Source organism: Pelmatolapia mariae, linkage group LG4, assembly GCF_036321145.2.
Source record: "Pelmatolapia mariae isolate MD_Pm_ZW linkage group LG4, Pm_UMD_F_2, whole genome shotgun sequence".
Classification (NCBI taxonomy): Eukaryota; Metazoa; Chordata; class Actinopteri; order Cichliformes; family Cichlidae; genus Pelmatolapia; species Pelmatolapia mariae.
Genome location: NC_086230.1, coordinates 14,691,047 through 14,713,658, shown reverse-complemented (window position 1 = coordinate 14,713,658; position 22,612 = coordinate 14,691,047). Strand labels below are relative to the sequence as shown.

General features: G+C 39.2%; 2 protein-coding genes across 2 annotated transcripts; one reads left to right on the top strand and one right to left on the bottom strand.

Moving 5' to 3' along the window:
* Positions 1 to 95: 95 nt before the first annotated feature.
* Positions 96 to 5,122, bottom strand: eps8l1a (EPS8 signaling adaptor L1a). Its single transcript, XM_063472638.1, has 13 exons — positions 4,930 to 5,122; positions 4,764 to 4,822; positions 4,416 to 4,554; positions 3,205 to 3,293; positions 3,051 to 3,125; positions 2,828 to 2,976; positions 2,554 to 2,745; positions 2,223 to 2,328; positions 1,981 to 2,121; positions 1,711 to 1,846; positions 765 to 912; positions 241 to 373; positions 96 to 125 (listed from the first exon to the last, which is right to left on the bottom strand). The coding sequence occupies exons 1-13, from the start codon at positions 5,120 to 5,122 to the stop codon at positions 96 to 98; spliced, it is 1,590 nt and encodes a 529-aa protein (XP_063328708.1).
* A 7,869-nt stretch (positions 5,123 to 12,991) lies between these two features.
* On the top strand, positions 12,992 to 21,595 carry slc6a16a (solute carrier family 6 member 16a). Its single transcript, XM_063472637.1, has 11 exons — positions 12,992 to 13,277; positions 14,741 to 14,898; positions 15,543 to 15,669; positions 15,742 to 15,917; positions 17,590 to 17,700; positions 17,867 to 18,108; positions 18,249 to 18,429; positions 19,293 to 19,494; positions 19,683 to 19,842; positions 19,937 to 20,099; positions 21,187 to 21,595. Exons 1-11 carry the CDS (start codon positions 12,992 to 12,994, stop codon positions 21,529 to 21,531), a joined length of 2,151 nt encoding a protein of 716 aa, XP_063328707.1. The 3' UTR covers positions 21,532 to 21,595.
* The last annotated feature ends 1,017 nt before the right edge of the window (positions 21,596 to 22,612 follow it).

The following is a 22,612-nucleotide window of genomic DNA, read 5'->3' as shown; positions in this document are numbered from 1 at the left end:
CTTCAATGAAGCTATGACCACATTTTAAAAACTAATTTATACATGAGTGCATTCAATTTGAAATTGCTCACATTTTTGCCATTGTAAATCTTTAATCAGTTTGGGGCAGTGGCAATGATGTAAGTCTGTGCATAAGTCAAGGCTGAGCAAACAAATGACTCAAGACTCACCCAAGCATATCTTTGCAAATACACACATACACACAAACGAGTACATCCAGAAAAAAAATAGGGAACAAACCTTAAGCAGAGTCTTCTCTGCCATTATCTGGCTGTAAACGTTTTCACCCTCTTCTGGTGACACCGCAACAAACTCCTCCTTATTTAGGGAGAACAGCTGCGCTCCATTTAAAATTCCCAGGCTCTTAACAGTGCTGAGCAGGAATGAATTACAAAATCAGCATTTTTGTGCTTTCACTGTAAAAAAGATCCTATTTTTGATATTCACCTTTTAATTTCTAAAGAAGAACTTGACTTTTAAGTCCAATTCATTACCCAGTAAAGCTATGATAAACAGTAAAGCTACAATACTTGGGCTATTTTAATCCTTACACAACTTCAGGGTTTTTGAAACCTAGATCTGCAGTATTGCACACATTTATCTCCTGGCTAGCAGGAGTGCTAGTGCTAATGCACAAAACCAATATAATATAAAAACAACTTATATTTTAGTTTTAAAAAAATATGTTTAAACATGCTATTCCTTAGTGGAGCTTGAGTACTAACTCTAGCTAACATGAACAAATATGTTTGTGGAGTACTCACAGTGTGCTGAAGCCTTTGGCAGTAAGCCAGGCTGCCACCTCAGAAGATGGAGAGTCATAGTTCAGAGGTGTAGAGTTATCAGCTGTCTGTTTAAATGAGCCTCTTCTCCGGGCTATCCTTTGTAGAAGCTCATCATTCATTATCAGAACTGTACAAAGAAGAAAAACAACTGCATTTATATACACCTGTACAGTTGTAGCCAAAACTCTTGGCAGTGGCATAACTGCCCAAACTGAAGTTGCACTTATTGCTTAACATCAACAACTATGAGTCTTGCCTGTTTGTTTTATGTGAAAGCATGAATTCATGTCATATAATGCAATAAACATCATGATTTTGATTATGAAAAACACTTTAGTCAGCAGAAATAAAAATCTATACTAGACCTTTGCTGAATTATATTTTGCACATACCAAACTAAAGTAAAAATTATATTTATATGAACGTATCGTTCCCCTTCACAAAGTGTTCTTTTTGTAATACCAAGCAACTTAAATTCCAAAGCAGAAATACATCTTATATTATAATAAAACACATTTTAAATTGATATTAAAACCATTAAATACGTTTTAATATTGTGAAAACTTTAAATAAGAACATATTTCAGTGATTTGCAAACTTCACAAATCTATATTTTAACTTGATTTTCAGCCTGTCCCTTGAGATTTCTCCAGATTCTCTGAATCTTTTGATAATACTATACCCTCTCATAGATGATTTATTTCATGTTCGTGACTGGTTGCCAGTTAGCCCGTTAGCCTTGCCTACAAAATGTTCCTCCAGCTGTTTCTTTTTAGTACCGGTTACTTTTCCAGGGATTTGTTTTTCTTGTACCAACTTGTTTTTAGATGTGCTGCTGCCATCAAGTCATGAAATAGTAAAACGTGTCAGTTTTATTAGTTTTCATATGTGTTTATGACATTTCTGTCTGCCCATGTTCATTTACCTCTGTCAGTTTCATCTCCCTGCATCCCTGTAGATGGTAAAACCATGCTTTGAGGTCGCACTGCTGGGACTGCTGTAGTGGGACCCCCGCTTGATGGGGTGTATAAGTAGCGCTTTGAGTGAGGGACAGGACCTGCCTTTTGTTGTGAAAAAAAAGCAGGAATGAACAAAAACTACATGACAACATTAGCCAAGAAATCACAGTATGTACAGTTTCTGAGGCAGTGGCACAAAATTCTGTGTATTTGTGTAGCTGTGTGTCGTCTTATACCTGTGACTCCCTCTGCACCTCTGAGCCATCTTTCCCCGTCTTATTCAGAGCAGACACAGGCTCCAAAATGTTAAAGGGAACAAATCCTATCTCGCCATAGCTGTTCCGACACTTCCACCAGCGTTTTGATGAGTCAATCACCTACAGAAAGATGACTCTCATTAGCCAAGTTGTGTGACGTACTCCTGGATCTGAACTCTACTTTTGTATTCAGATCGCCACCCATATTTAAGGGTGTGTACCTCAAGTGTTTCTCCTTTTAGCACAGAGAGTTCACTGCTGTTTCTGGCGACAAAGTCGTAACTGCAGCGGTAATGGCTCTCACTGTGCGCATGTCCATTTCCGTCTCTGAAAAACAGATAGTATTTAAAAGATATGCAAAACATAAAAAAATAAACATGAAATTGGAGCCAGATATCAGTGATCTTAATCATGGTTTGTCACTAAAAGCACTAGACTGATTTGATTCTAGGCAGTAAGAATACAGCCTCCACAAAAACAATCACAACTGCTCTAAAACCATAATAATGTCTTGCTCTATTTGTATGTATTTACACTTCTTCAGTGGCTTACCTGGGGCTCTGTGCTGCCTGTTGAGCTTGTTCCTGCTGACTTTGTTTCTGCTTGGTTTCATTGAAAGCATCTACTTTGTGCTGAAGCTCGATGGGATCTTCAAAAGGCTGGCCAGTAGAGTCATGAGTCTGAGGCTTCCACCCATCCAGAAAGACAGGTGTATACGGAGGAACAGTCACACCGAGGTGGGAGCTGGAGAAAGTGAAACGAGTCTGTCATCAAAACCATGTTGTGCACAGTCTCTAGTAAAACTGACATTCACACACACACAGACCAGGGAGAAGTCCAGTTGGTCCCCAGTGAAGTCCACAGCTCATTTTCCTCTAAAGTCAGATGTTCCTGGAGCAGTTTAACGGCACCATTGGTCAAACCAGGACTGATGATGGATGCAGGTAATGCTGGCCCCCCAGTGGTATTCACCATCTGTAAGAGAGAGGTCTCCACAGTAAAGTTTAAAGAAAGAGGAAAAGAAGAAAAAGCACTAAATGAGGTCTCACCAGTCTGAGAGGCACAAAGATGTGGTGGAGCAGCTCTGGGGCATTGGGCTGTGAGATGTATGACTTCAGGCGGTCCTGAAAAAAAATCAATTTTGTTGTTTGTATTTATCAAACAAATCTCTTTATGCTTAAATATAATGTAGTCTAATCATACCAGCAGACTGAAGGAGTACTTGATTTTCTGAAAGATGTTCACAAAGTCTTCTTCTGGTGGAGGACTGGCTTTCATGGTCAACAAACCATCTGCACACAGAACAGCAAAATATATACACCATAGATATAAAACATAAGGTTGTTATAACCACAGCGTACAAGTATTGCTTTTACAGATACATTTACTAAATCTAGAATCAAGTTTAACATCATTCTACTCACATACAAGGTTTTGAGTAATCAGACCCCATCTTATCTTAAAGACCAAATAGTAACATATCACCCCAATAGAGCACTTTGCTCTCACTCCTCAGTTACTTGAGGTTCTTATGGTGTTTAAAAGTACAATGGGAAGCAGAGCCTTCAGCCTGTCCTTAAGCCTGGTTCTGCTGGAGGTCTCTTCCTGTTAAAAGAGAGTTTTTCCTTCCCACTTTCACCAAAGTGCTTGCTCATTGGGAGGGGCGGGGGTGGGGGTCATTTGATAATTGTTTTTTTCTATTTTCTCTGTATTATTGTGGGCTCCTTGGTCACTATACAAATAAAATTGAACTGAACTGAGTATATCTGGAACATGATACAGACTGTCATGTGGATGCTAACACTTTAGTTTGGGGAAAATTCTGAAAAACAAATGATAGTAGAAATGAAAAGGAATACTAGAAGCACAACATACCATGACCTTTGTTCTAGCTTGTCACAGCAAGTGCTCTTCTAAGACAAAGTAATGACTAATAAGAGCCTGCCTTTAGTCCATCCCAGTGTTAATTTAGGAAACACCCAGATGAGTTTGCCAAGTTAGACAAAAAGAGAAATACTTAGTGACAAACCCTCAGACTCAGACTCAGACATTAATTGTGCCCAATATAAAACATAATAATATCATGCTATATGAAGAAACAGCAGTGCATAAAAGTGTTCAGGTACTTGCATGCCTTGTGTCTTAGACATTCTCACGATGTGCAGGAATTTTCTGCGTTACCCGAAAGTTTGTTTGTTTTGCATCCTGCCTGTTGAGTTTCAGTGTGTAAAACATGGAGTCAATGTGAATCGCTCCTTCCTCCACATGTCTGAAGCTCACTTTCATCTGCTAACCTACATTTTAAATTTCAGCCTTATCCAAAACATATCTGGCTCTTCGGTATCACTCAAAGAGACAGGTTTCCTTTTTTCCAATATAAGTCATTTTTGATCAGAAATTGTCGAGGTCCTCACCTTCTTGGGTCTTTTTATCCTTCTTGGTCTTCCTCTCGTTTTTCTTTTTCCTTTGGTTGAGGACAGTCTGGGCTTCTGCCGCCTGTTGTAAGCGCGACATGAATCGCTCCACATCGTCAAAGCAGTGGTTCATAATCTCCTGAGGAATGATTCACACATGAGGCTCTCATCATATCGCTTGTTTGTCATTTTAAAGAACACTACACATCAGTTTACTGTTTCTAAAGTTTAGATAATAATTTCTGGGGTTATTGTTCATATGTGTGTGATTTCCTGATTGTGTTGATAATTTGTAAGTCTTGTTTGTACCCACTCATATCTACAAAAAAGGGGCGTATGAGTACGTACCACTTCTCTGTCTGCATTCAGTGGAGGTATCTGATTCGACTCCCCACTGGTACCATTCTCTGAGCAGATATAGAACAAGGCCATTAATTCAAAGTTTACAAAAAGCATATGCAAAAGATGGAAACGCATGTTTTTGCCAACACCACATGTTTGGAGAGGAGTGTACCTTTGCCAGACTTGTTAGGAACCCCATCAGGAAGCTGCTGCTGTCCTTTAAGGACCATAACTCGGACACCTGAAGTCTTTCTAGGGAGCACCGATGGAGGTGATGTTGACATCTGTTTCATGTGGACATAAACAGAAGTCAATGTAATGTACACAGAATAAGGAATGATGTTTTGGTAGCACAGCAATGACATTTACCCTTTTATTATGTCTCCTTTCTTGTCCCACTTGAATTGCTATATTTGATCTCTTGTGCTTAGCATTTTTAAATGTTCACATGTAGATAACTAGTCTTCAATGATATAAAAGATGCTCATAAACTTTGCCTGCCTGACATCTTGGCGTCATATTAATTAAACCCATTACATTAAAAAGAAAAGATGATTAAGAGCACAACAATGGCACATACCACAGGCTGAGTGTAAGAATGCTAAGTATTCAGCATTGTGCATACTGGCATGTTCACATGCAGGTAAGTGACAGGTACACACTACAGGAAAAACCTCAGATACCAGATGGTATGCAGATGATGCAACAATCAAAGCACGACAGAGAAACTGCACCACAGCTCAGTTTTTCTTAAAAGGCTGTCCTTTACAGGTTATACAGTAGCTTTCTATCCTGACATCTCATCTTTCTGCCTTTCTCCTTCAGCAGTTCATGCAATTAACAGCAAGCAAATACACGCCCTGACGTTTTGAGCACCTGTTTGTACAAATGTACTCCTCTAAGAAACACATTACTGACACAAGATAGCCGTCCTAGATCTAACAGGTGTATCTATCTCTCTCAGTTCCTCCCTCTGTTTTTTCCCCTCTCTTTCTCTTTCTCACCCTCTCTCTCTCACACACACATACAGTTTACACAAGTTATTTCTTTAAACCAACATGCATCAACGTACCTTTTGGTGTGTCTCGCGTGTTTGAATCCGGGGCACAGACACCACTCCTCCTGCTCTAGTCACTGTAGTGAGTTTGGCTGTTTTGTGAGAGGATGTCTTTCCTCCTTGGGATGTGCCAAAACAAGAAAAACAAGTCTGGCGTCCTTTCGTAGTCACACTGCATTGTTTTATTCCCTCCTATAACACACAGATACAGAGGTTGGCTCTCTCCCTCCCTCCCTGAGATTCTTTTCTGCATCTTGGTGAGCTTCTCCTTCCTTATCACAGGTATTTCAATCAACAACTGCCTGTGGCTTGTGCCTGAAGCCTAACGTGATCCGCACTGCATTCTTTCTCACCAATGTAGCACAGTGTTACTCAAGCACACCACCTCCACTAATTCAGAGAAATTAAGTTTCATTTGAGCCCAGGCCAAAGCCACCATAAAAGCTGTTGGTAAAGATCTAATTTATTTGTCTTTTACTTTGTATTCATGAACTTGTCTTTAATTTCTACCTGCTAATCGCACAGTCACAAAAATAATAATAATAAATTAAATATCCAGGATGCTATTTATTTATTCTAGTTGTTTCTTTCTTGGGTTCTTGTTACCCAATGGAAACCAAAGGGAATAGTTAAAGGGTGAATCATTTATTAACCCAGACCTTCCCAAAGTGTGGGGCGGGGGCACGGAGCCATTGCAGGGGGGGGGGCGCGGCATGGAAGCGGGGGGGGAAACAAAACGCTTGGACACTGCTAGCACGGGGCGGCCACAGAAACGCAAAGCAGGAGATGAAGCATAGCTGAATATGTTTCCAAACCAACTTCATTCTAAGCCAAAGACTAGAAAATATGATGAAGCATATCTTCTCTTTGGCTTCACCTGCACAAGTGCTAGGTCTCCCTGCAGAATTGGTTTTCCCTGTGTCAGGAGCAGCGCTGGGCTCTCCAAATCACGGACAAACAGTATCCCACAGCTGTTTATGTTTTTGAACCCATTTTGCACAGAGAGACATTTTTTGAAAAATGTATTGATAGCAATGTTGAATATTATTACACAGGGGGAAAAAAACAACTACACGTAAAATAATCACACCGTGACGCCTCTGCCTTTCTAAATGGAGGGACAGTAACTGCGTGTGTATATGTAAGCATGTAAAACCTGCAGACAGTCAGATTAACAGTATTGTGTCTCTATCTGCCATTCTGCAATTCATCTCATGTAAACAATAACGTGGCGCACAGCGTGACGTGAAAAAGGCACATACCTTTGATGTTGCCTGATGAACTCTGTATTCCTCGTCCACACATAAACGCAAAAAAGGACTTTTAAAAAATCTCCGTTTTCGGTGATTCGAAACGCCGTTTACGTGTGGACGAAACAGCTGCGTTTTCTAAAATACCCGTGTAGGTGTGGACGTAGCGTAAAAGAGTTAGTAGTTTATTTTATTGCTGCCTGTAATTTATTGCAGATTACTTGTATTTGCTTAATTTTTTACTAAATGTTTGAGGTGTGAAATAAACCGCAATGGAGCAAAATATGGGTGTGTGTGTGTGTGGTTGGAGGATGTGCGTGCGTGCGCGAGGGGGGGGGGCGCGAACATTTTTCTTGTAAACAAAGGGGGGCCCGGCAAAAAAAAGTTTGGGAACCACTGTATTAACCATTCGCTCTACACAATTTTTACTTGGTGTGTAATGACTGAAAGAATTAATGCCTGGAAAAGAAATCTATAATTTACAGAATAATGTGGCAATTAATCAACTTTTAGGAAACAACTTTTGAGGCTTAACTCAACCAGGCCTTGTTTAACACTCACACCTTGGCTGAGGGTTCTTTATCAACCTTAGGGTGAATATTGATGGTTTACAACAAAATCAAAGATGACAAATACAACCCTTAATGTTTTGTCTCTGAGCACAAAGGGATTCCACATTGACTTTATGCAGGTAGGCATGCAGCAGAAAATGAACAGAGGCCTTTTAAGCTGTAAAGTAGTGACACCAGGTGGTCATTTCAGCTAATTTCATCATGTCTGACCTGGCTGTTGCACAGCGTGTTGATACTGCACGGGGTTGCATAGAATCAACTCTGTGTTTGATGCTTTCTGTGATCTGACGTTGGTGATTAAAGACACTGTGTCCCATGTGGTTTCCACAACAAACTATCCTGTGGTCTTATCCTGACTGTCAGCTAATGTGATGATTAGATCAGCCTATAGAACAAAGTTGTTGTTTTTGTTTATTTGCTTGTTTTGTTTTTTTCACTGAATGTGAATTCATGCCAGAAAACAACAATCACTTTCAGTTTCAAGCATGTGTACCAACAGGACATTTTCCACATTTAGGCTGTTCTAAAAAAAAAGATTTACTTTCCATCTATTATTGCATGTGACAGTGAGTAATACAAGACATTTTCAGCTGTACAATTAGTTTAGGATTTACTATCCTGCTGTGAGCTTTGCCTTGCAGAAGAGCACTTATAATGTGCATTCTAGCTGCATGGTTACTCCTTCAGTACAAAGATGTCCAGTGTGTAAATCTCTGTCCCTACACCCACATTTTTTAATGAAACTATCCCTTAAAAAATGTTAATTAGGCTGTTTTTCTTTTCAAAATGTGAACAGGTAGATATGAGCTTTATCTCCTTTTAAGAGCCTAAATGTTTCCCTTTATGGATTCATGAACATGCTCAGTTGAATTACCGCTCTGATTCACTGCTCCTCTAATCGTACTACTGGAACCACAATGTTCAAGTCACTGGTTTACCATTTGGGTGACTCGGTATAAGTTGTCGTTGTGACACATTTTCTCCACCAGGGGGAGTGCAGCTACTCTACTACTAAAAATAATTCATAATACTATACTGTAAGTGGCTGGATTCAGCTTTGTGGACACAGCCAGGTTTTTTAATCCTAGTAATCCATGTCATATATATTTAATATCAGTACCCATTTCTATGCAAAGAGCCCACAATTTTGTTTATTTGTAGTGACAATCTAATTGTTTTTCAAGTAGCACAGTTAAAGCATGTTAATCTTTCTCAGAAAACCTATACCTCCGCTTGTTTTTTAAACTACAAATGCTAATGACTTCACGCAAAATAGCTTCGTTACAAGACCCCTTGTATTGCAGTTTAGTATCTGAGTTATTCCCAATGCACACTGACTATGAGCCACTTGTTAATTTCTGTGCGTAAAGTAAGGCACAGACGGCGCACTCTTCTGCGCTCTCTGGTTGAGCTTTAATTAATCTACTAATGACTTTTATTTCTGCGCATGACTGCAGCCTATAATTAAGTCTAGTGTGAGCAGTTCAGTGTGCTCACTGTCAAGCCGTGCAGGTTCCACACAGTTATCCAGCAGCAGTGTGTATTCTTGTGTTGTCCAGCCCCGCTTCCCATTTTGGGGAAGGGCAGCTCAGCCCCTTCGGTCTTCCCATTGGCTCAGCTCCTCTCCTTCGTTTCTTCTTGACTTGATGACCACGGTTTGTTCCAGCTCTCGAAAACGTGTCCGCAAGTTGTCAAACCTGGTCAAGGCTTTTGTCCCCGTATAAATTTTATCTGCTACCCCGATTGTTATCAGAAACAACGAAAAAGAAAAGCTTTTAAAAGAAGCCCTGTGGGAAGACGAGCAGAGAAACTAACACCAGGACTGCTGGAAACTCTACTCCTCAGTGGGACCGTGCTGTCAGCATGGTATGTCCACAGCACATCGTTGTTTGACTGTTATTCTTTAATGGTGTGACTTTGTGAGCTCTAATCTCAGTCATTCTTTTTTTTCCAGCGAAAAAACGGGTCTTGTTATTATTATTGTTTGCACTGTATACCGCTGGCTGGTTCCTTTGTCAGTTATGTAATCAGGCATGTGTGCGTTAGGGCTGTATGCTGCCTCACTATGGTTAAGCTCCCCTATACATTCTTACACAAGAATGCACTCATTGTTTATATTTTGAGCAGCACCTACACAACCAAACTTAAACTCAGTGACATACAGTATGGTTTGCTGCATAAAGCAAGCTGCAGCCAAATATACAGTCATTAACTTTTTTTAAAAAGTCTGTCTTTATCTTCTTTTTGTTTTGTTTTGGGGGTTGTGTCTGTTTTAGTCCCTTAAACTTTGAGCACAGATGATAAAATCTGCCACAGCTCTTAAACTTTTATCTGATCTGTGGATGGAAACGCCCTCAGAGATGAAATGCTGCTCTCTAGCATCCTAATCACCAGTTTCATCAGTTTTTAAACTGGACATTTACAATGGAGCCACGAGCATCTATAGTTCCATGTTACTCAAACTGAATTATAAATAGCAATGAACAACCCTTTTTGTGATAAGCTGTATGGTAAAGCCAGCTGCATTCAGGGAAAATTGTAATGCATATATTACAGTCTTGGTTATAGCGACATGTAGCTGTCATGATCGAGCTTCTTCAGTTGTGCCATGCCATGATGCTAAAGGGCTTTAGATACAGTGTAATGTGATATTATGTAATGACTAAAGATTGACCGATGTGATTAACACAGAGGTGTATCCTTTTACAGGTGATTGCATACATGTTCATTTTTACTACAAAAGGCCAACATCAGCACTGCAACAGACCAAGTACTGACAAAGCATTATTACATGAGGTTATGGCTCTTTTGTTCACTCCCTTTTAGCTCTCAGGACAGTTTTGCTGTTTCTTCATTTTTGCAGCAGCTGGCATGCAAAACAATTCAATTTGTACTGAGACCCACATGGTGACCTCATGTCCTTTGAGACATTAAGCCACATAAAGTGTAATGACTTTACTTCAGATCCATATACCTAAAGAAATAAACCACATGCTCCAGATTTACGTGTGTGCAGTAATGTGTGTATATCTGTGTAAGTCCTATGCATATAGGATTCACTGTGCTGTATTTATATATTTACTCACTGAGTAATTTTACACCTTAGGGACGGCTGAACCACTGCTGCATGATTTTATCCAGAGTAGAAACATAGAAGAGTGGTTCTTTGTTTACCAAACAGTTCCTGGGACAGATGCTCACTGACCAGGAGACACAAACTTACAACCAGTGCACGTGTGCTGGTGTGTGTGTGTGTGTGTTGGGGTTTGTTGGTGGAAGGAGGGCAATTAGGGTTAACCAAGTATAGCAAAAAGGAAAGGGGGGAGAAACCCAGTAGTTACTTTAAGAAACACTGCACTATGTATTTTAAAGTGGGAAAATGTGTTCAAAGTTAGAAACATATCAACCAGAAGTGGAAATAAACACTGAATACAAATACAAAGCCCTCTCATTTGTCAAATGTGTATATATTGATAATCTTTTTCAGTAAATTAAAAAACCTAATAGAGACTTGTTATGTTCTTGTGGTTTCGAAATAGCAAAGACAGTGAAACACTGAAGAGTTGAACAGTATCAACTTGTACTTGCAGGCTCATGCCAATGACTTGTTTTGATGTTAGAGAGATGTAGTAATGTGTAAAAGTCTTGAGCCAACCTCATTTCTTTATGTTTCACTAGTAGAAAGTATTTGCAGTGATTTATTGAAACATGCAAACATACATGGAAGTATAGTTTATAAGGCAAAAACAGAGTTTGTACAATTCTAATGAGCTTAACAGTCAGTGACCATCTTTATTCGTCAACGCAGTCTGAGGTCTCATATTTAACCTTATCTGTAATTTCTTTAAGTAGTCTTCAGGAATATTTCTCCACCCTTCTTGAAGGACATTCAAAGCTCTTCTTTGGAAGCCGGCTACCTTTTGTTCTGCTCTCAGACAAGATGATCCTATGCTACTTCAAAAATGTTAAGGTCACCTTTTAATAATCAAGTAAATCATAACAGTATATTCCATGTACTGCTAAATTTTCCAAGGAGTTGACCAATCAAATAATTTACTAGTCACTTCAGCTCTATAGAAAAGTGTGTTTGCTCTAAGGTAAGTGATCAAACTCACAGGAGTGTGTGAAGCAGACTTTTTCAGTATAGTCTATTGGAAATCTTGTTATAGTTTATAGCTCAAACACATGGATCCTTGAAGCTTAATAAAGCTGTTGACTTTTTAATTATTTGTTCAGCATACCTTGATAGCCCTAACCCTAATGTTTTTCCTGTATTATTACCAACTGTACCCACTTTGTGGTTTACCCATGCACCTCAGCACCACCCACAGTATGAACCAATGCAAGCCTAACACCTCCCAGTGGATTTCTCCCTCCCACTCCCAACCACACATCACTGTATGGCTTCTGTCCGCCCCACTTTTCCCTCCTTTCTATTTGTGCATGCATATATTTGTCACAGTCTCACACTCTACGCATGTGGGCATGGATATTTCTGAAATCACCTGCCCTATCCGGCCGTGTGTCTTGAACAGCCATAAACTCTTTCTGGGTCTTGTAATTTTCCATTCTAACCAGCTGATACCAGGAGAGGTCATGTTCTGATGCTAGCTTGGCTTGTGTTAAGCCATTTTGGATCCGTCCCTTTCATCTGAGCTGACATTTAGTGTTCAGTGTGGAGGTGATTCAGCTGGTGATCTGCCGTGTTGCTGCATGCTTTTTTTTATCTAAAATGCACACCATGACCCTGGTGTTTATGCCTATCTGTACATTAAATGAAAGAGAATTGAGGTGATGCAACACAGTTTTTTATCTGGATAATTTCATAATAACAAAGCACAGTAAGTAACACACATCCATTATTTATGTATTCTATGTGCATTTAAACCTGCCATTATGTCAGTCTTGCTGATGAATTGCTAACACCTGGGTGTACTGATGAAGCATTTTGAAAGGTCAGTCACAGTTGGCCTTCACCTCATTGCTAAATATGCCAGTTGAATGACTTTAACGTAAAAGAGCATCAGTAGGAAATTCAGTGTCTGAATTAGCATTTCTTTATACATCTGACGTAGTGATGGGAGAATGACGAGTTAAAGATAATGCCTTAATGTTGGATTATGTAATACATTGTCTCACTGCTGTGTTTTCAATGACTGATAAGGAGTAGCGATATAACCTTCGACAACATGACAACATAACAACATAACAACAAGTGCTTTCCTCTTAGTTGTGCCTTATAAATTAAGTTTTTTCCTAGCATAATTTAATTCTTTCCTTACATAATTTTGTGCACAGAGTAGTGTGTTTCCACACATATTTGCTCAGCATAACTACTTTGACTCACATGTCAGGATGAAGCTTCAACTGATAATCGGTTTAGTTTATCATATTACTTCTTCTCCTTATAACAAGACAGAAAAGCCTCCGCTGGACGGCAGCGAGGGCAGAACCTGGATGGAAGAAGGCCAGTCTCAAACTCAGCTCACAGCTGTGGATGGTCCCGATGGAGCTGCGACAGACGACGGAGACCGTCCAGCATGGGATTCTAAGATTCAGTATGTGTTAGCCCAGGTGGGCTTCAGTGTGGGCTTAGGGAATGTGTGGAGATTTCCATACCTCTGCCATCAAAATGGAGGCGGTGAGTGTTAAGAGAAGATTAACTTACAGGTCTAAGTGATTAACTTAGTAGCTGTTTTGGTGCCAAAGCAATGCAACACATAAAAAGAAATAAATACCTGAATAAAAGGGAATTTAACATAAATGAACTGCAGGACTTCCTAATACTATAAACAGATGGGTGACACATTGTGTTACAACTTGGTAATAAAGCAGTAATATTGGGGTAATAAGGTGGAAATGGGCTCAAATATGTTACTGCCACTAAATTAATAACACCAAAGTAATTATTTTGTATCAAAAGTATTTATAGCTGCATAATATTACATTGAAATTTACACAATTGGGTAATAAGAGACCAGAAACTAGGGGTAAAAACTTGGAAACAAATATATGCATATGAGGTAAAACTAATTAATAATTAGCACAGTAATATATTAGTAACGATATGATATCCTGCTAGTAATAAAATGGTAAAATCTTTCTTTGAATTTTCATATATATAACATAACTGTTCATTTTATTACAATACTGGAAAGTAAACAGTTTATATATAGCAATACAGGCTGAATGATGATCTAATTTCAAACCATAGTTCACAAAGGATTTATCGACGAGCAAGACGCTGTTGCTTCATAAACATGAACTAATCACACTATGAAGGGAAGCAAAAACAATAAATGACCATACTTTAACATCTTGACCACATGGTAGTTCACCGCAGCTGTTTATACTAATAAAAATGACTTAAAAATGAATTTGAGTTTATATTAACTTTAATATATGTGAGGCTGATGTGTGGACTTTGTGTTAATATTGACTCACTCAAGCTGTCTTAAGGTCCAAAACATGGGCTGGTGCCCTGATACATATTAAATTCATTGCTCTGTCAGTGATTACAAGGCATTCAACACCTGAAGTATCAAAGCAGCCCAAACCATGATGCTTCCTCCACTGTGCTTCAAAGTTGAGATGAGGCTCAGTGCCAGTTTTCAGTGCTCTTTACCTCCAAACAGGGCAAAATATTTAAACTTTTGGTTTATCTATCTACACAGCGTTGTCCCAGCAGTGCTGTAGTATATAGCTTTATGCATCATTATACTGCTTTTTTTGTATTTTTGATTTCTGAGATCCTGCGAATGTCACTGTGTGAAACTGAATTTTCTTTCTGGAGAAGAGTAGAACTCTAAACCATATTTTATTTATAGCTTTACAACACATGCATGCAGCATGTTTGGTTAGATCATGAGACTCCAAGCATCTTTTAGAGAGGTTGCTGACACATAAATTTGCTTGTTTTTTCCAGCTTTAATGGCAAATTATGAGTTTGTCTTCAAAAAAAAAGTCAAGAACTATTTTTCTTATGTGCTTAGTTAGATTGTGTTTGCATGTAACATGTGCAAATGCAAAGTTTTTTTTCCCTCTGGAACTACAGGTGAGTTTGGATTTGCCTTTAAAATATATGTCCTCCTTTGTTCCTTCCAGGCGCCTTCATGCTGCTGTATGTTTTTCTTTTGGTGGTTGTGGGAGTTCCACTGTTTTTTATGGAGCTGGCTGCTGGCCAAAGCATTCGACAGGGCAGCATCGGTGTATGGAAGCACATCTCTCCAAAGCTGGGAGGGATCGGCTACTCCAGCTGCATGGTGAGCATTTTCTTTTTTTTTCTTTCTTTTTCTGTCTGAGACCTTTTTCTGTTTACGTTCATGTACCTGTGTGTTCTGATAGGGCTGCTGTTGTTTGACAGCTGACTTGCTTTTTCTAAGTCTGGGTTTCAAAAGTAGCACCGGGGTCAGTATTTTTAATCTCTTCACCTTCACTTATCTGGCCCCAATCCTGCATCACGTGTCACCGCCTTTATCACCTTTCTGTAAACACCTTAGCCATGCTGCATGTGTGTGTATATACTCACACACACCCATGCTGTAACATGAGAAAGGTAGTGTGCTGTGTGTCTGTGCTGGCAGTTGGTTGCGTAACAAGTTGGGAAAAACACAGAGTGCCCAAGAACGTTTTTGTCCGTACACACAAAAGAAATGTACGACTAGATAACCTGTGCTTTTTATAAAACGTGTTTATTTTTCTTTAAAGAGACCTAACCTCTGTTTGTCATTGTCAAGGTCAATGTCGAACCTTATGGCTACATTCCCTGGGTTAGCCATTACTTATAGGCTACACGTATAAAAGAAATCACAGCATTACACTGAAGCTGCAAACAATTTGCATTATATTTTACTAATATCTCATAATACTGATTATTTATTGATATAAATGCTTTCTTCTTCCCCAGGTCTGTTTTTATGTGGCTTTGTACTATAACGTTATCATTGCATGGAGCCTGTTCTACATGGGTAACTCCTTTCAGTATCCTCTGCCATGGGAGAAGTGTCCAACGAATGTGACCTCCAATGACACAGGTAATCACATGACCGAGTGAAATGAAGTGATGTCTGATAAAGCCTACAGTGTTTTCTTTTCTCAATCAACAGTGAAAGAATGCGCAGGCAGCTCCCCGACGTCGTATTTCTGGTTTCGGAAAGCTCTCAACATCACAAATTCCATTGAAGAATCTGGAGAGTTTAACCCCATCATGACAGGCTGCTTATTGGCTGCTTGGGCAATTGTTGCCTTGGCAATGATAAAGGGCATCAAGTCTTCTGCAAAGGTACATGAACACCAGTCCCACCGTTAGCACACAAATATAAAGTGTTTGTGTTAATGTTAGTGTTATCTCTCAGTTAAACATAAGCTGCAGCTCGTCCCTTTTCTGCCTCTCAGTTCAGATACTTACATTAGTATTTTTCCATATATTCACTGTGCTTACTTGACAGCTTGTCTTAAATGTATTTGATAGAAATTAATAACTGCATTTTCAAATATTCTAAACTTTTTGTGTATCTGACAATACTATAATCTTCTACAGTGATTATAACATTTTAGTACACATTAACACTAAGAAACAGACATGCAAAATCAATGGCTGGGAAAAAGCTGCTGCTGTTAGCTAGCCATCTTAAACATGGACACCTGCACTGACAACACATCTTCCAAAATGGGCAGAAACATTTTTAGTGGGACCTTCTCACAGTGGCTCAGCAGGATGTCTACAAATCGAAATGTTGGTAGCTCTTCCAGGCTTCATGCCAAGGTAATCTTGGCAGGATTATGAACCCAGAGTTGCTCCTGATGTATCTCTGTGAATGTTAGAAAAAGTGTTAAAGCAAAGGTAAAAGCATTGTGTGACTGAGAGTTGCAGTAGGAGGCGCTTTGTGTGATCAACTTGGGTAGAAATGTGCCATAAATGGCTAAGATGGCAACCACAGTTTTACATTTGGCTGTATAAACTTGAGCCAAATATTGCACTTACCCAGCAAATATGTTGACATTGGATAACTGTTGGCTGACAGCCTTTTCTCAATGTCTAGTTATGGTGAAAAAATCGCTCCAAAGTGAAAGTTGAACCTGTATCGTGGACGTTTACCACAACGATGGTTCAAGTTACCATGGTCTTTGTTCATGGGAAGGTACTAACCACATCTTCAGGACTGCCTAGAAAGCCTCAACTTTCTAGTAGAACCAAGTTTGTGTTCAAGAATTATTATCTACTCTCACTTTATAGAAGGAATAAAATAAACAAATTTAAAAAAGAAAACACAACTCTGCAGTGAGTCAAACTCACAACCCCCACATTTGATTCCTCCAGTTATCCTGTGAACAACATTCCTGACTCTGATGCTGACATCATGAACAGAGAGGGAATAACTGTCCAATACTTTAATTTCACCATGCAACAGATGCACACAATTTTAAATAACTTAAAAGTATTGTTGTTTATTCATTTAACATAGGTCTCCTATAACTATTGTCTTTGTTCATGGGACTAACCACATACATGCTGTGTGATTGTTGGGGTTATTTCTAATATTTTCATGTCCTTGCCTTGCAATATAAAACACCTTGAAGTGACTGTTACTGTGAATAAATAAAAAGAAAATTAATTGAATATTAGTTTTTGTTTTTTTGCAATACTCTGATCTGTGTTTTTCACCTTGTAAGAGATGGACTGATGCAATCTTTACATGAAAACACCATAAAAATCCTAACATGTACGGTTCAGTTTTTTTGGTGGTGTACCGTGACCACCATGTTTGCTGGGTATGCACTCAAATTACTAAGTTTAAAAATAAAAGCATGCAATTTGAGGAACCTGAGGGTTGGTGCTTGGCAGGTAAACTGGTAAATTTTAATAGTGAAGTGAGATTGAGAAAAGCAAATGATCATATTTTACAAAATGCTGCACTGTTGAAATCATTATCCATTTCTTTTTCCAATCTTAGGTGATGTACTTTTCCTCCATTTTTCCCTATGTGGTGCTTTTTATTTTCCTGATCAGAGGATTACTGTTGGACGGTGCCTTGGAAGGAATCACCTACATGTTTTATCCTAAGGTAAGCAATGTTCTCTCTCTTAATTGTTCTTGACTTCTTTTCCTTATTTTCATTTAACTAACAAAAGACAAACACCTCAGTGATTACAAAAAAACATAATAAAACAATTTAAGCTTTGACGAAAGAATGTAAACCTAAAGATACTTTTATTTTGTCATATTTGCAGCTGGAGATCTGGGGTAATGTGCAGGTGTGGCGACAGGCTGCTACACAAGTGTTTTTCGCCCTGGGCCTGGGCTATGGTTCTGTTATCGCGTACTCCTCCTACAATCCAGTCCACAACAACTGCCACAGGGATGCTCTGATGGTCTCCTGCATCAACTTCATGACATCCGTGCTGGCCTCTCTAGTGGTTTTCGTCGTGCTCGGTTTCCGTGCCAAGAACATTGCACTACGCTGCGTGGCTGAGTACGTATGTGTGTGCATGACTGAAATCCAACTAGCGAGCACTTTTAGATTGGCAAACTGTCGTAACAATCTTAAGGTGGACTGCTTGTTTGATTGCTTATCTTAGATTTATTTATTATTTTTGTGTTTAACCTTTTCAGAAATCTCAGTATATTAAACTCACTGGCATCCAGTGGATCTAACCAGCACTGGTGGCCATGGTTCAACATGACAGATGTAAGCTCTGTGACTTTAGCTGAATACAGAGAGTGGTACCATCTCTACAGCTCCATGGTGGGTCCTAAAATCACTGACTGCAGTCTGGAGCAGGAGATGAATAAGGTAATCTTGAGATATTAATAACAGCAGCTTTGCTTCACAACATGATTTGTGCCTCAAGCGACTTGAGGCACAAAGTTTAAAACGTCAACATGTCAAAGGTAAAAAAAACAAAACAAAACCGTAGTCTTTTGCAGTAGTTTAAGGGATCTAAGAAACTGGAACAAGTAGCGTGTAAACGGTAACAAGATGGGAATACACATCTATAAGCATGCATTAAAATTAGGACAACAGCTGAGATTTCTTATGATTATAATACATTATAGGAAGAGGTATGTCCAATAATAAAGAGCAGTCACTGGTATTAAACCGAGTTTCTAATGTGCTGCTTCACTCATCCAGGATTACAAAGTGTTTTAAAGACAACTTTGTATAAATGAAAGAACTGCAGGTGTCCTACGAGGCACAAGATACTGGATCGGTTACAAAAATCAAAGTTGAACATTTCAGTAACAATTGTATGTAGGCGAGCGCCGATGTTCCCAGGACCTACGAGGAATCTAGGAGGTGCTATAAAGTATCCAGCAGGCAAGACGATGAAAATGTAATGGACATTGTATCTTGCTGGTTTTCTAGGAAAAATGAAAGCAAGCTGTGATCGTGGAAAGAAAGGAGATACTAAAGAAACAGGACAAGACGTACAAAGAGTCATGTTATCTCACGGTGTTTATTTTATTTAAAAAGAAAAGACCTATTCTCTGTGTTAAAGAGCATGTTATGCAAAAGGTGCGCAGGTAATTTACTGGTATAGGTTAGCTCTGGAAACAGCATCACAGTTAACACACATTTGTTGTCTGTTAGACTGAGTGGATCTGCTTTTTCCCACCTATTTCCACTATCTTACTATCTTACTTGTGTGCGTTCAGGGTGTCGAAGGGACAGGCCTGGCATTCATAGCATTCACTGAGGTGATGGCCTTCTTCCCAGCCAGTCCCTTCTGGTCCACCCTGTTTTTCCTCATGCTGCTCAACCTGGGCCTCAGCACCATGTTTGGAACAATGCAGGGAATCCTCACACCTCTCATGGACAATTTCAGCCTCTTGGGGCGTCACCGAACCCTACTCACGGGTACTGAACATCAGTTGACATGTGTTCATCAAACTCTGCTGCTGTATTTTATTGTTATTTTTTTCTTAAATAAAACTACATAAAAACAAAAAAAGTGCAAGATTCTCGTACAGCAGTGGTGTGCTATGTGAGATAAATGTAGTCGTTATTGTCTTTGAAGTGGTCTTTAAATGTTTTCTGTCTTTTAGTGTCCAGCTGTGCTTTGGGGTTCATTATTGGATTACTGTTCACTCAGCGTTCTGGCAACTATTTTGTGACGATGTTTGATGACTACTCTGCAACCCTGCCTTTGGTCATTGTGGTCATTTTTGAAACCATTAGTGTGGCGTGGGTTTATGGAACAGATCGGTAAGCAACGTTATCTCTGACTTTCACAGGTTCTTTTGTCTTTATATGTTTGTTTGAAAAGATGCATTTTAAGAAAAGCATTTGATTATTGCAGCTTTCTGGATGATATTGAAGTAATGCTCAAATGGCGCCCTCCGGTGGTGTACAAGTACCTTTGGAAATATGTGTGTTTGCTGGCGATGGTCAGTCTTCTGGCAGCCAGTTTGCTCCGCATGGTCTTCAAAGGGCCCACGTACACCGCCTGGAATCAAAGCACGGTGAGATGTTCGACTTCAGCTTTCCATCAAATCACATGATTTTAAACTTCAAATAGCCAATTACTGTTTTAAAATATCAGGTGGTGTTTGCATAGCTCTTTTCTACCCTGAGCACTCACTGTGATTTTTAACACAAGCCTTATTCACCCAAACACTCACACTCATTCTGATGAATACATCAGGAGAAAGTCAGAATTCATTGTATTTGTCAATGAATACTATATGCATGTGTTACACACATGCATATAGTGCTGGGCTTGCTGGAAGATGTTGTGGTTTTAGCACAGAGTGTCCAAAAAAGTAGAAAAGAAACTTTTTTTGTATCAACTCTGATGATCTCCCAGACCTTCAGTGCAACCACCATCTCAATGTTTTGGATTCTCATTTCCTTTACTGTGATGCTCAACAAATGGACCAGACAATAACATTGACCTTAGGAATCCTGAACTGGAGTGTTTATATTTATTCTACATATGGCATTTTTGTGCAGTTTATTCAGGTTACGCAGGGAAGAACAAATACACTGATGGTGTGGACGTCTGAAAAACTCATCTGACATTATAGCGTTAAACCTCATCATCACCTCTCCCTCTGCATCATATTGACTCCCTGTATGTTTAGGATTGTTGTCCTGCTGACTGGTGACATATTTTCCAGTAAACGTTCATTCTGAAGCTTTCATTCGTAACAAAATCATCAGTAAACGAGAGCGTGTGGTTTCATTGGCACAGCTGTACAGTGGTTATACTCACACCAAGATGAGATCCAAATACTTATGTCTGGATTCATCTGCTGTGACATAGCACAACAATATCTCTGTATTTATTCTTCATAAGAATAGTGAATAGTTAGAATTTTTCAGCTATTCATTTGTTTCTAAAGAAAATCCTGTTAGCCATTTTTTGTAGCGTCAACCTGCTTATCTGTTAACTGCACTTTTATGCTTTTGGTAATGAGTTGCTTAACCATCTCTTATCTTTTTAATCTTATAGCTCATTTAAATCCCACAAGTAAACATTTATCTAACAGCTAAAGGTAAGTCTGCCGGTGTTTGTCACTCTTAAGCTCTGTGTCTCTGCCTCTTCAGGCTTCTGAGATGACTCTCGAGTACCCTGGCTGGGCCCTGGCTATGATCATCATGCTTATAGTGTTTGCCAGCTTGCCTGTACCTGTCGGCTACATCTATTCCTTAGTGAAGAACCGCTGGGTCCGTAGCACTCCCTCCCAGGCTGAAGTCGGCCAGGAAATGCGTCGTGAGTTGTACACCAAGTGCAGCTCTACTGAGCAGCCAGAGTCCCATTTCCATCCTGTCCACTTCAGGGAAGACGAGGTTCATCCCAGACCTGCCTTCCTGTCGGTGGGCAACGAACATTACCGACTCCTTTCCCAGGAGGAGGACGAGGAGGAGGAGGAACAAGACACGGGGGTGTGAGCATGGTGGTCAGAAGGAAGTTGTTTGAGAAAGGACAAAATACAAATAGAAAGAAAAGTACAAAGACAAAAAACTAAAGCAAGCAGAGCCATGAACAGCGTTATCCTTGGATTTTATGTCTTTATATTCAGTAAACCTTTGAAAAGTTGTTTTAACTATGTATTTATATTGTATCATCCTCCTAGTGCCTCCCTATATTTGTTTTCTGAACCAGCTTTGCTGTTCAGAAGATAGAAACAGTTGTACATAAACAATAAAACCAACAGTTGTGTTTTTGAAAGGATTTAAAGTAGGAAACGTATGCAACATGCTGGTGACAGTCACTACTTTCATGTCTGGTGAATGCAGCAGCTCACATAAAAATGCTTATGGGATCTTTTTTTAGCTGAAGGACTAATATGTGTTTGCATGAAAACATTCTGCCTTGAGTAACTGTGGTGTGTGTGTGTGTGTGTGTGTGTGCGTGCGTGCGTGCATGCGTGTGTTTGAATGTTTCTGTAATGATTTAGGCTGGTTTTGAAATGTGACAGGTTTTTGGTTTTTTTTTTGGTTATTTTTGTATTTCTATCATTTTACCTCATAAGACCACAGCAATGTTTTTACATGTGTTCACAAAAAATGTGCAGTGTAGCAGTATTTTTACTGTATTTTAATAAACCTCTAGGTGGCAGCAGCCTGATTCTCTGCTCTACTATGATCCACAAACATTCATTTGTTTTTTGGTCAAGAAAAGAATACCTAAACATGGGTGGGTTGTAAATGGACTGGTTCTTATATAGCACTTTTTTTACTCTGAGTACTCAAAGCACTTTACACAACTTGCCTCATTCATACAAGCACCTTTGTTTAGGTTTTTAATAGGGCCAATACACAAATATTTTGCACGCCTTCTTAGTAACATTTTTTTGCCCTTTAACCTTGAAATGTTAAATATTATATTAAAATTTACAAATCTATCTATACCTCATATATGAACATATATGCAACACAAAATCACTTAATTGTGGATCGATCAGTGTTATAAACTCACTTCATGGTGAACACAACAATATCCTGAGCATAAAGACAAATTAAAAACCGA

What these genes read in the sequence shown, in the direction of transcription:
- eps8l1a (XM_063472638.1), bottom strand. Translation starts at nt 5,122, where the DNA reads ATGTCATTGCTGTGCTACCAAAACATCATTCCTTATTCTGTGTACATT. An exon ending in TGAATGCAGACAGAGAAGTG is followed by an intron (nt 4,555 to 4,763) that starts GTACGTACTCAT and finishes ATCATTCCTCAG; the next exon opens with GAGATTATGAACCACTGCTT. An exon ending in TCTTTGTGCCTCTCAGACTG is followed by an intron (nt 2,977 to 3,050) that starts GTGAGACCTCAT and finishes TCTCTCTTACAG; the next exon opens with ATGGTGAATACCACTGGGGG.
- slc6a16a (XM_063472637.1), top strand. Translation starts at nt 12,992, where the DNA reads ATGAAGCTTCAACTGATAATCGGTTTAGTTTATCATATTACTTCTTCT. An exon ending in GCACTACGCTGCGTGGCTGA is followed by an intron (nt 18,109 to 18,248) that starts GTACGTATGTGT and finishes TAACCTTTTCAG; the next exon opens with AAATCTCAGTATATTAAACT. An exon ending in CCGCCTGGAATCAAAGCACG is followed by an intron (nt 20,100 to 21,186) that starts GTGAGATGTTCG and finishes CTGCCTCTTCAG; the next exon opens with GCTTCTGAGATGACTCTCGA.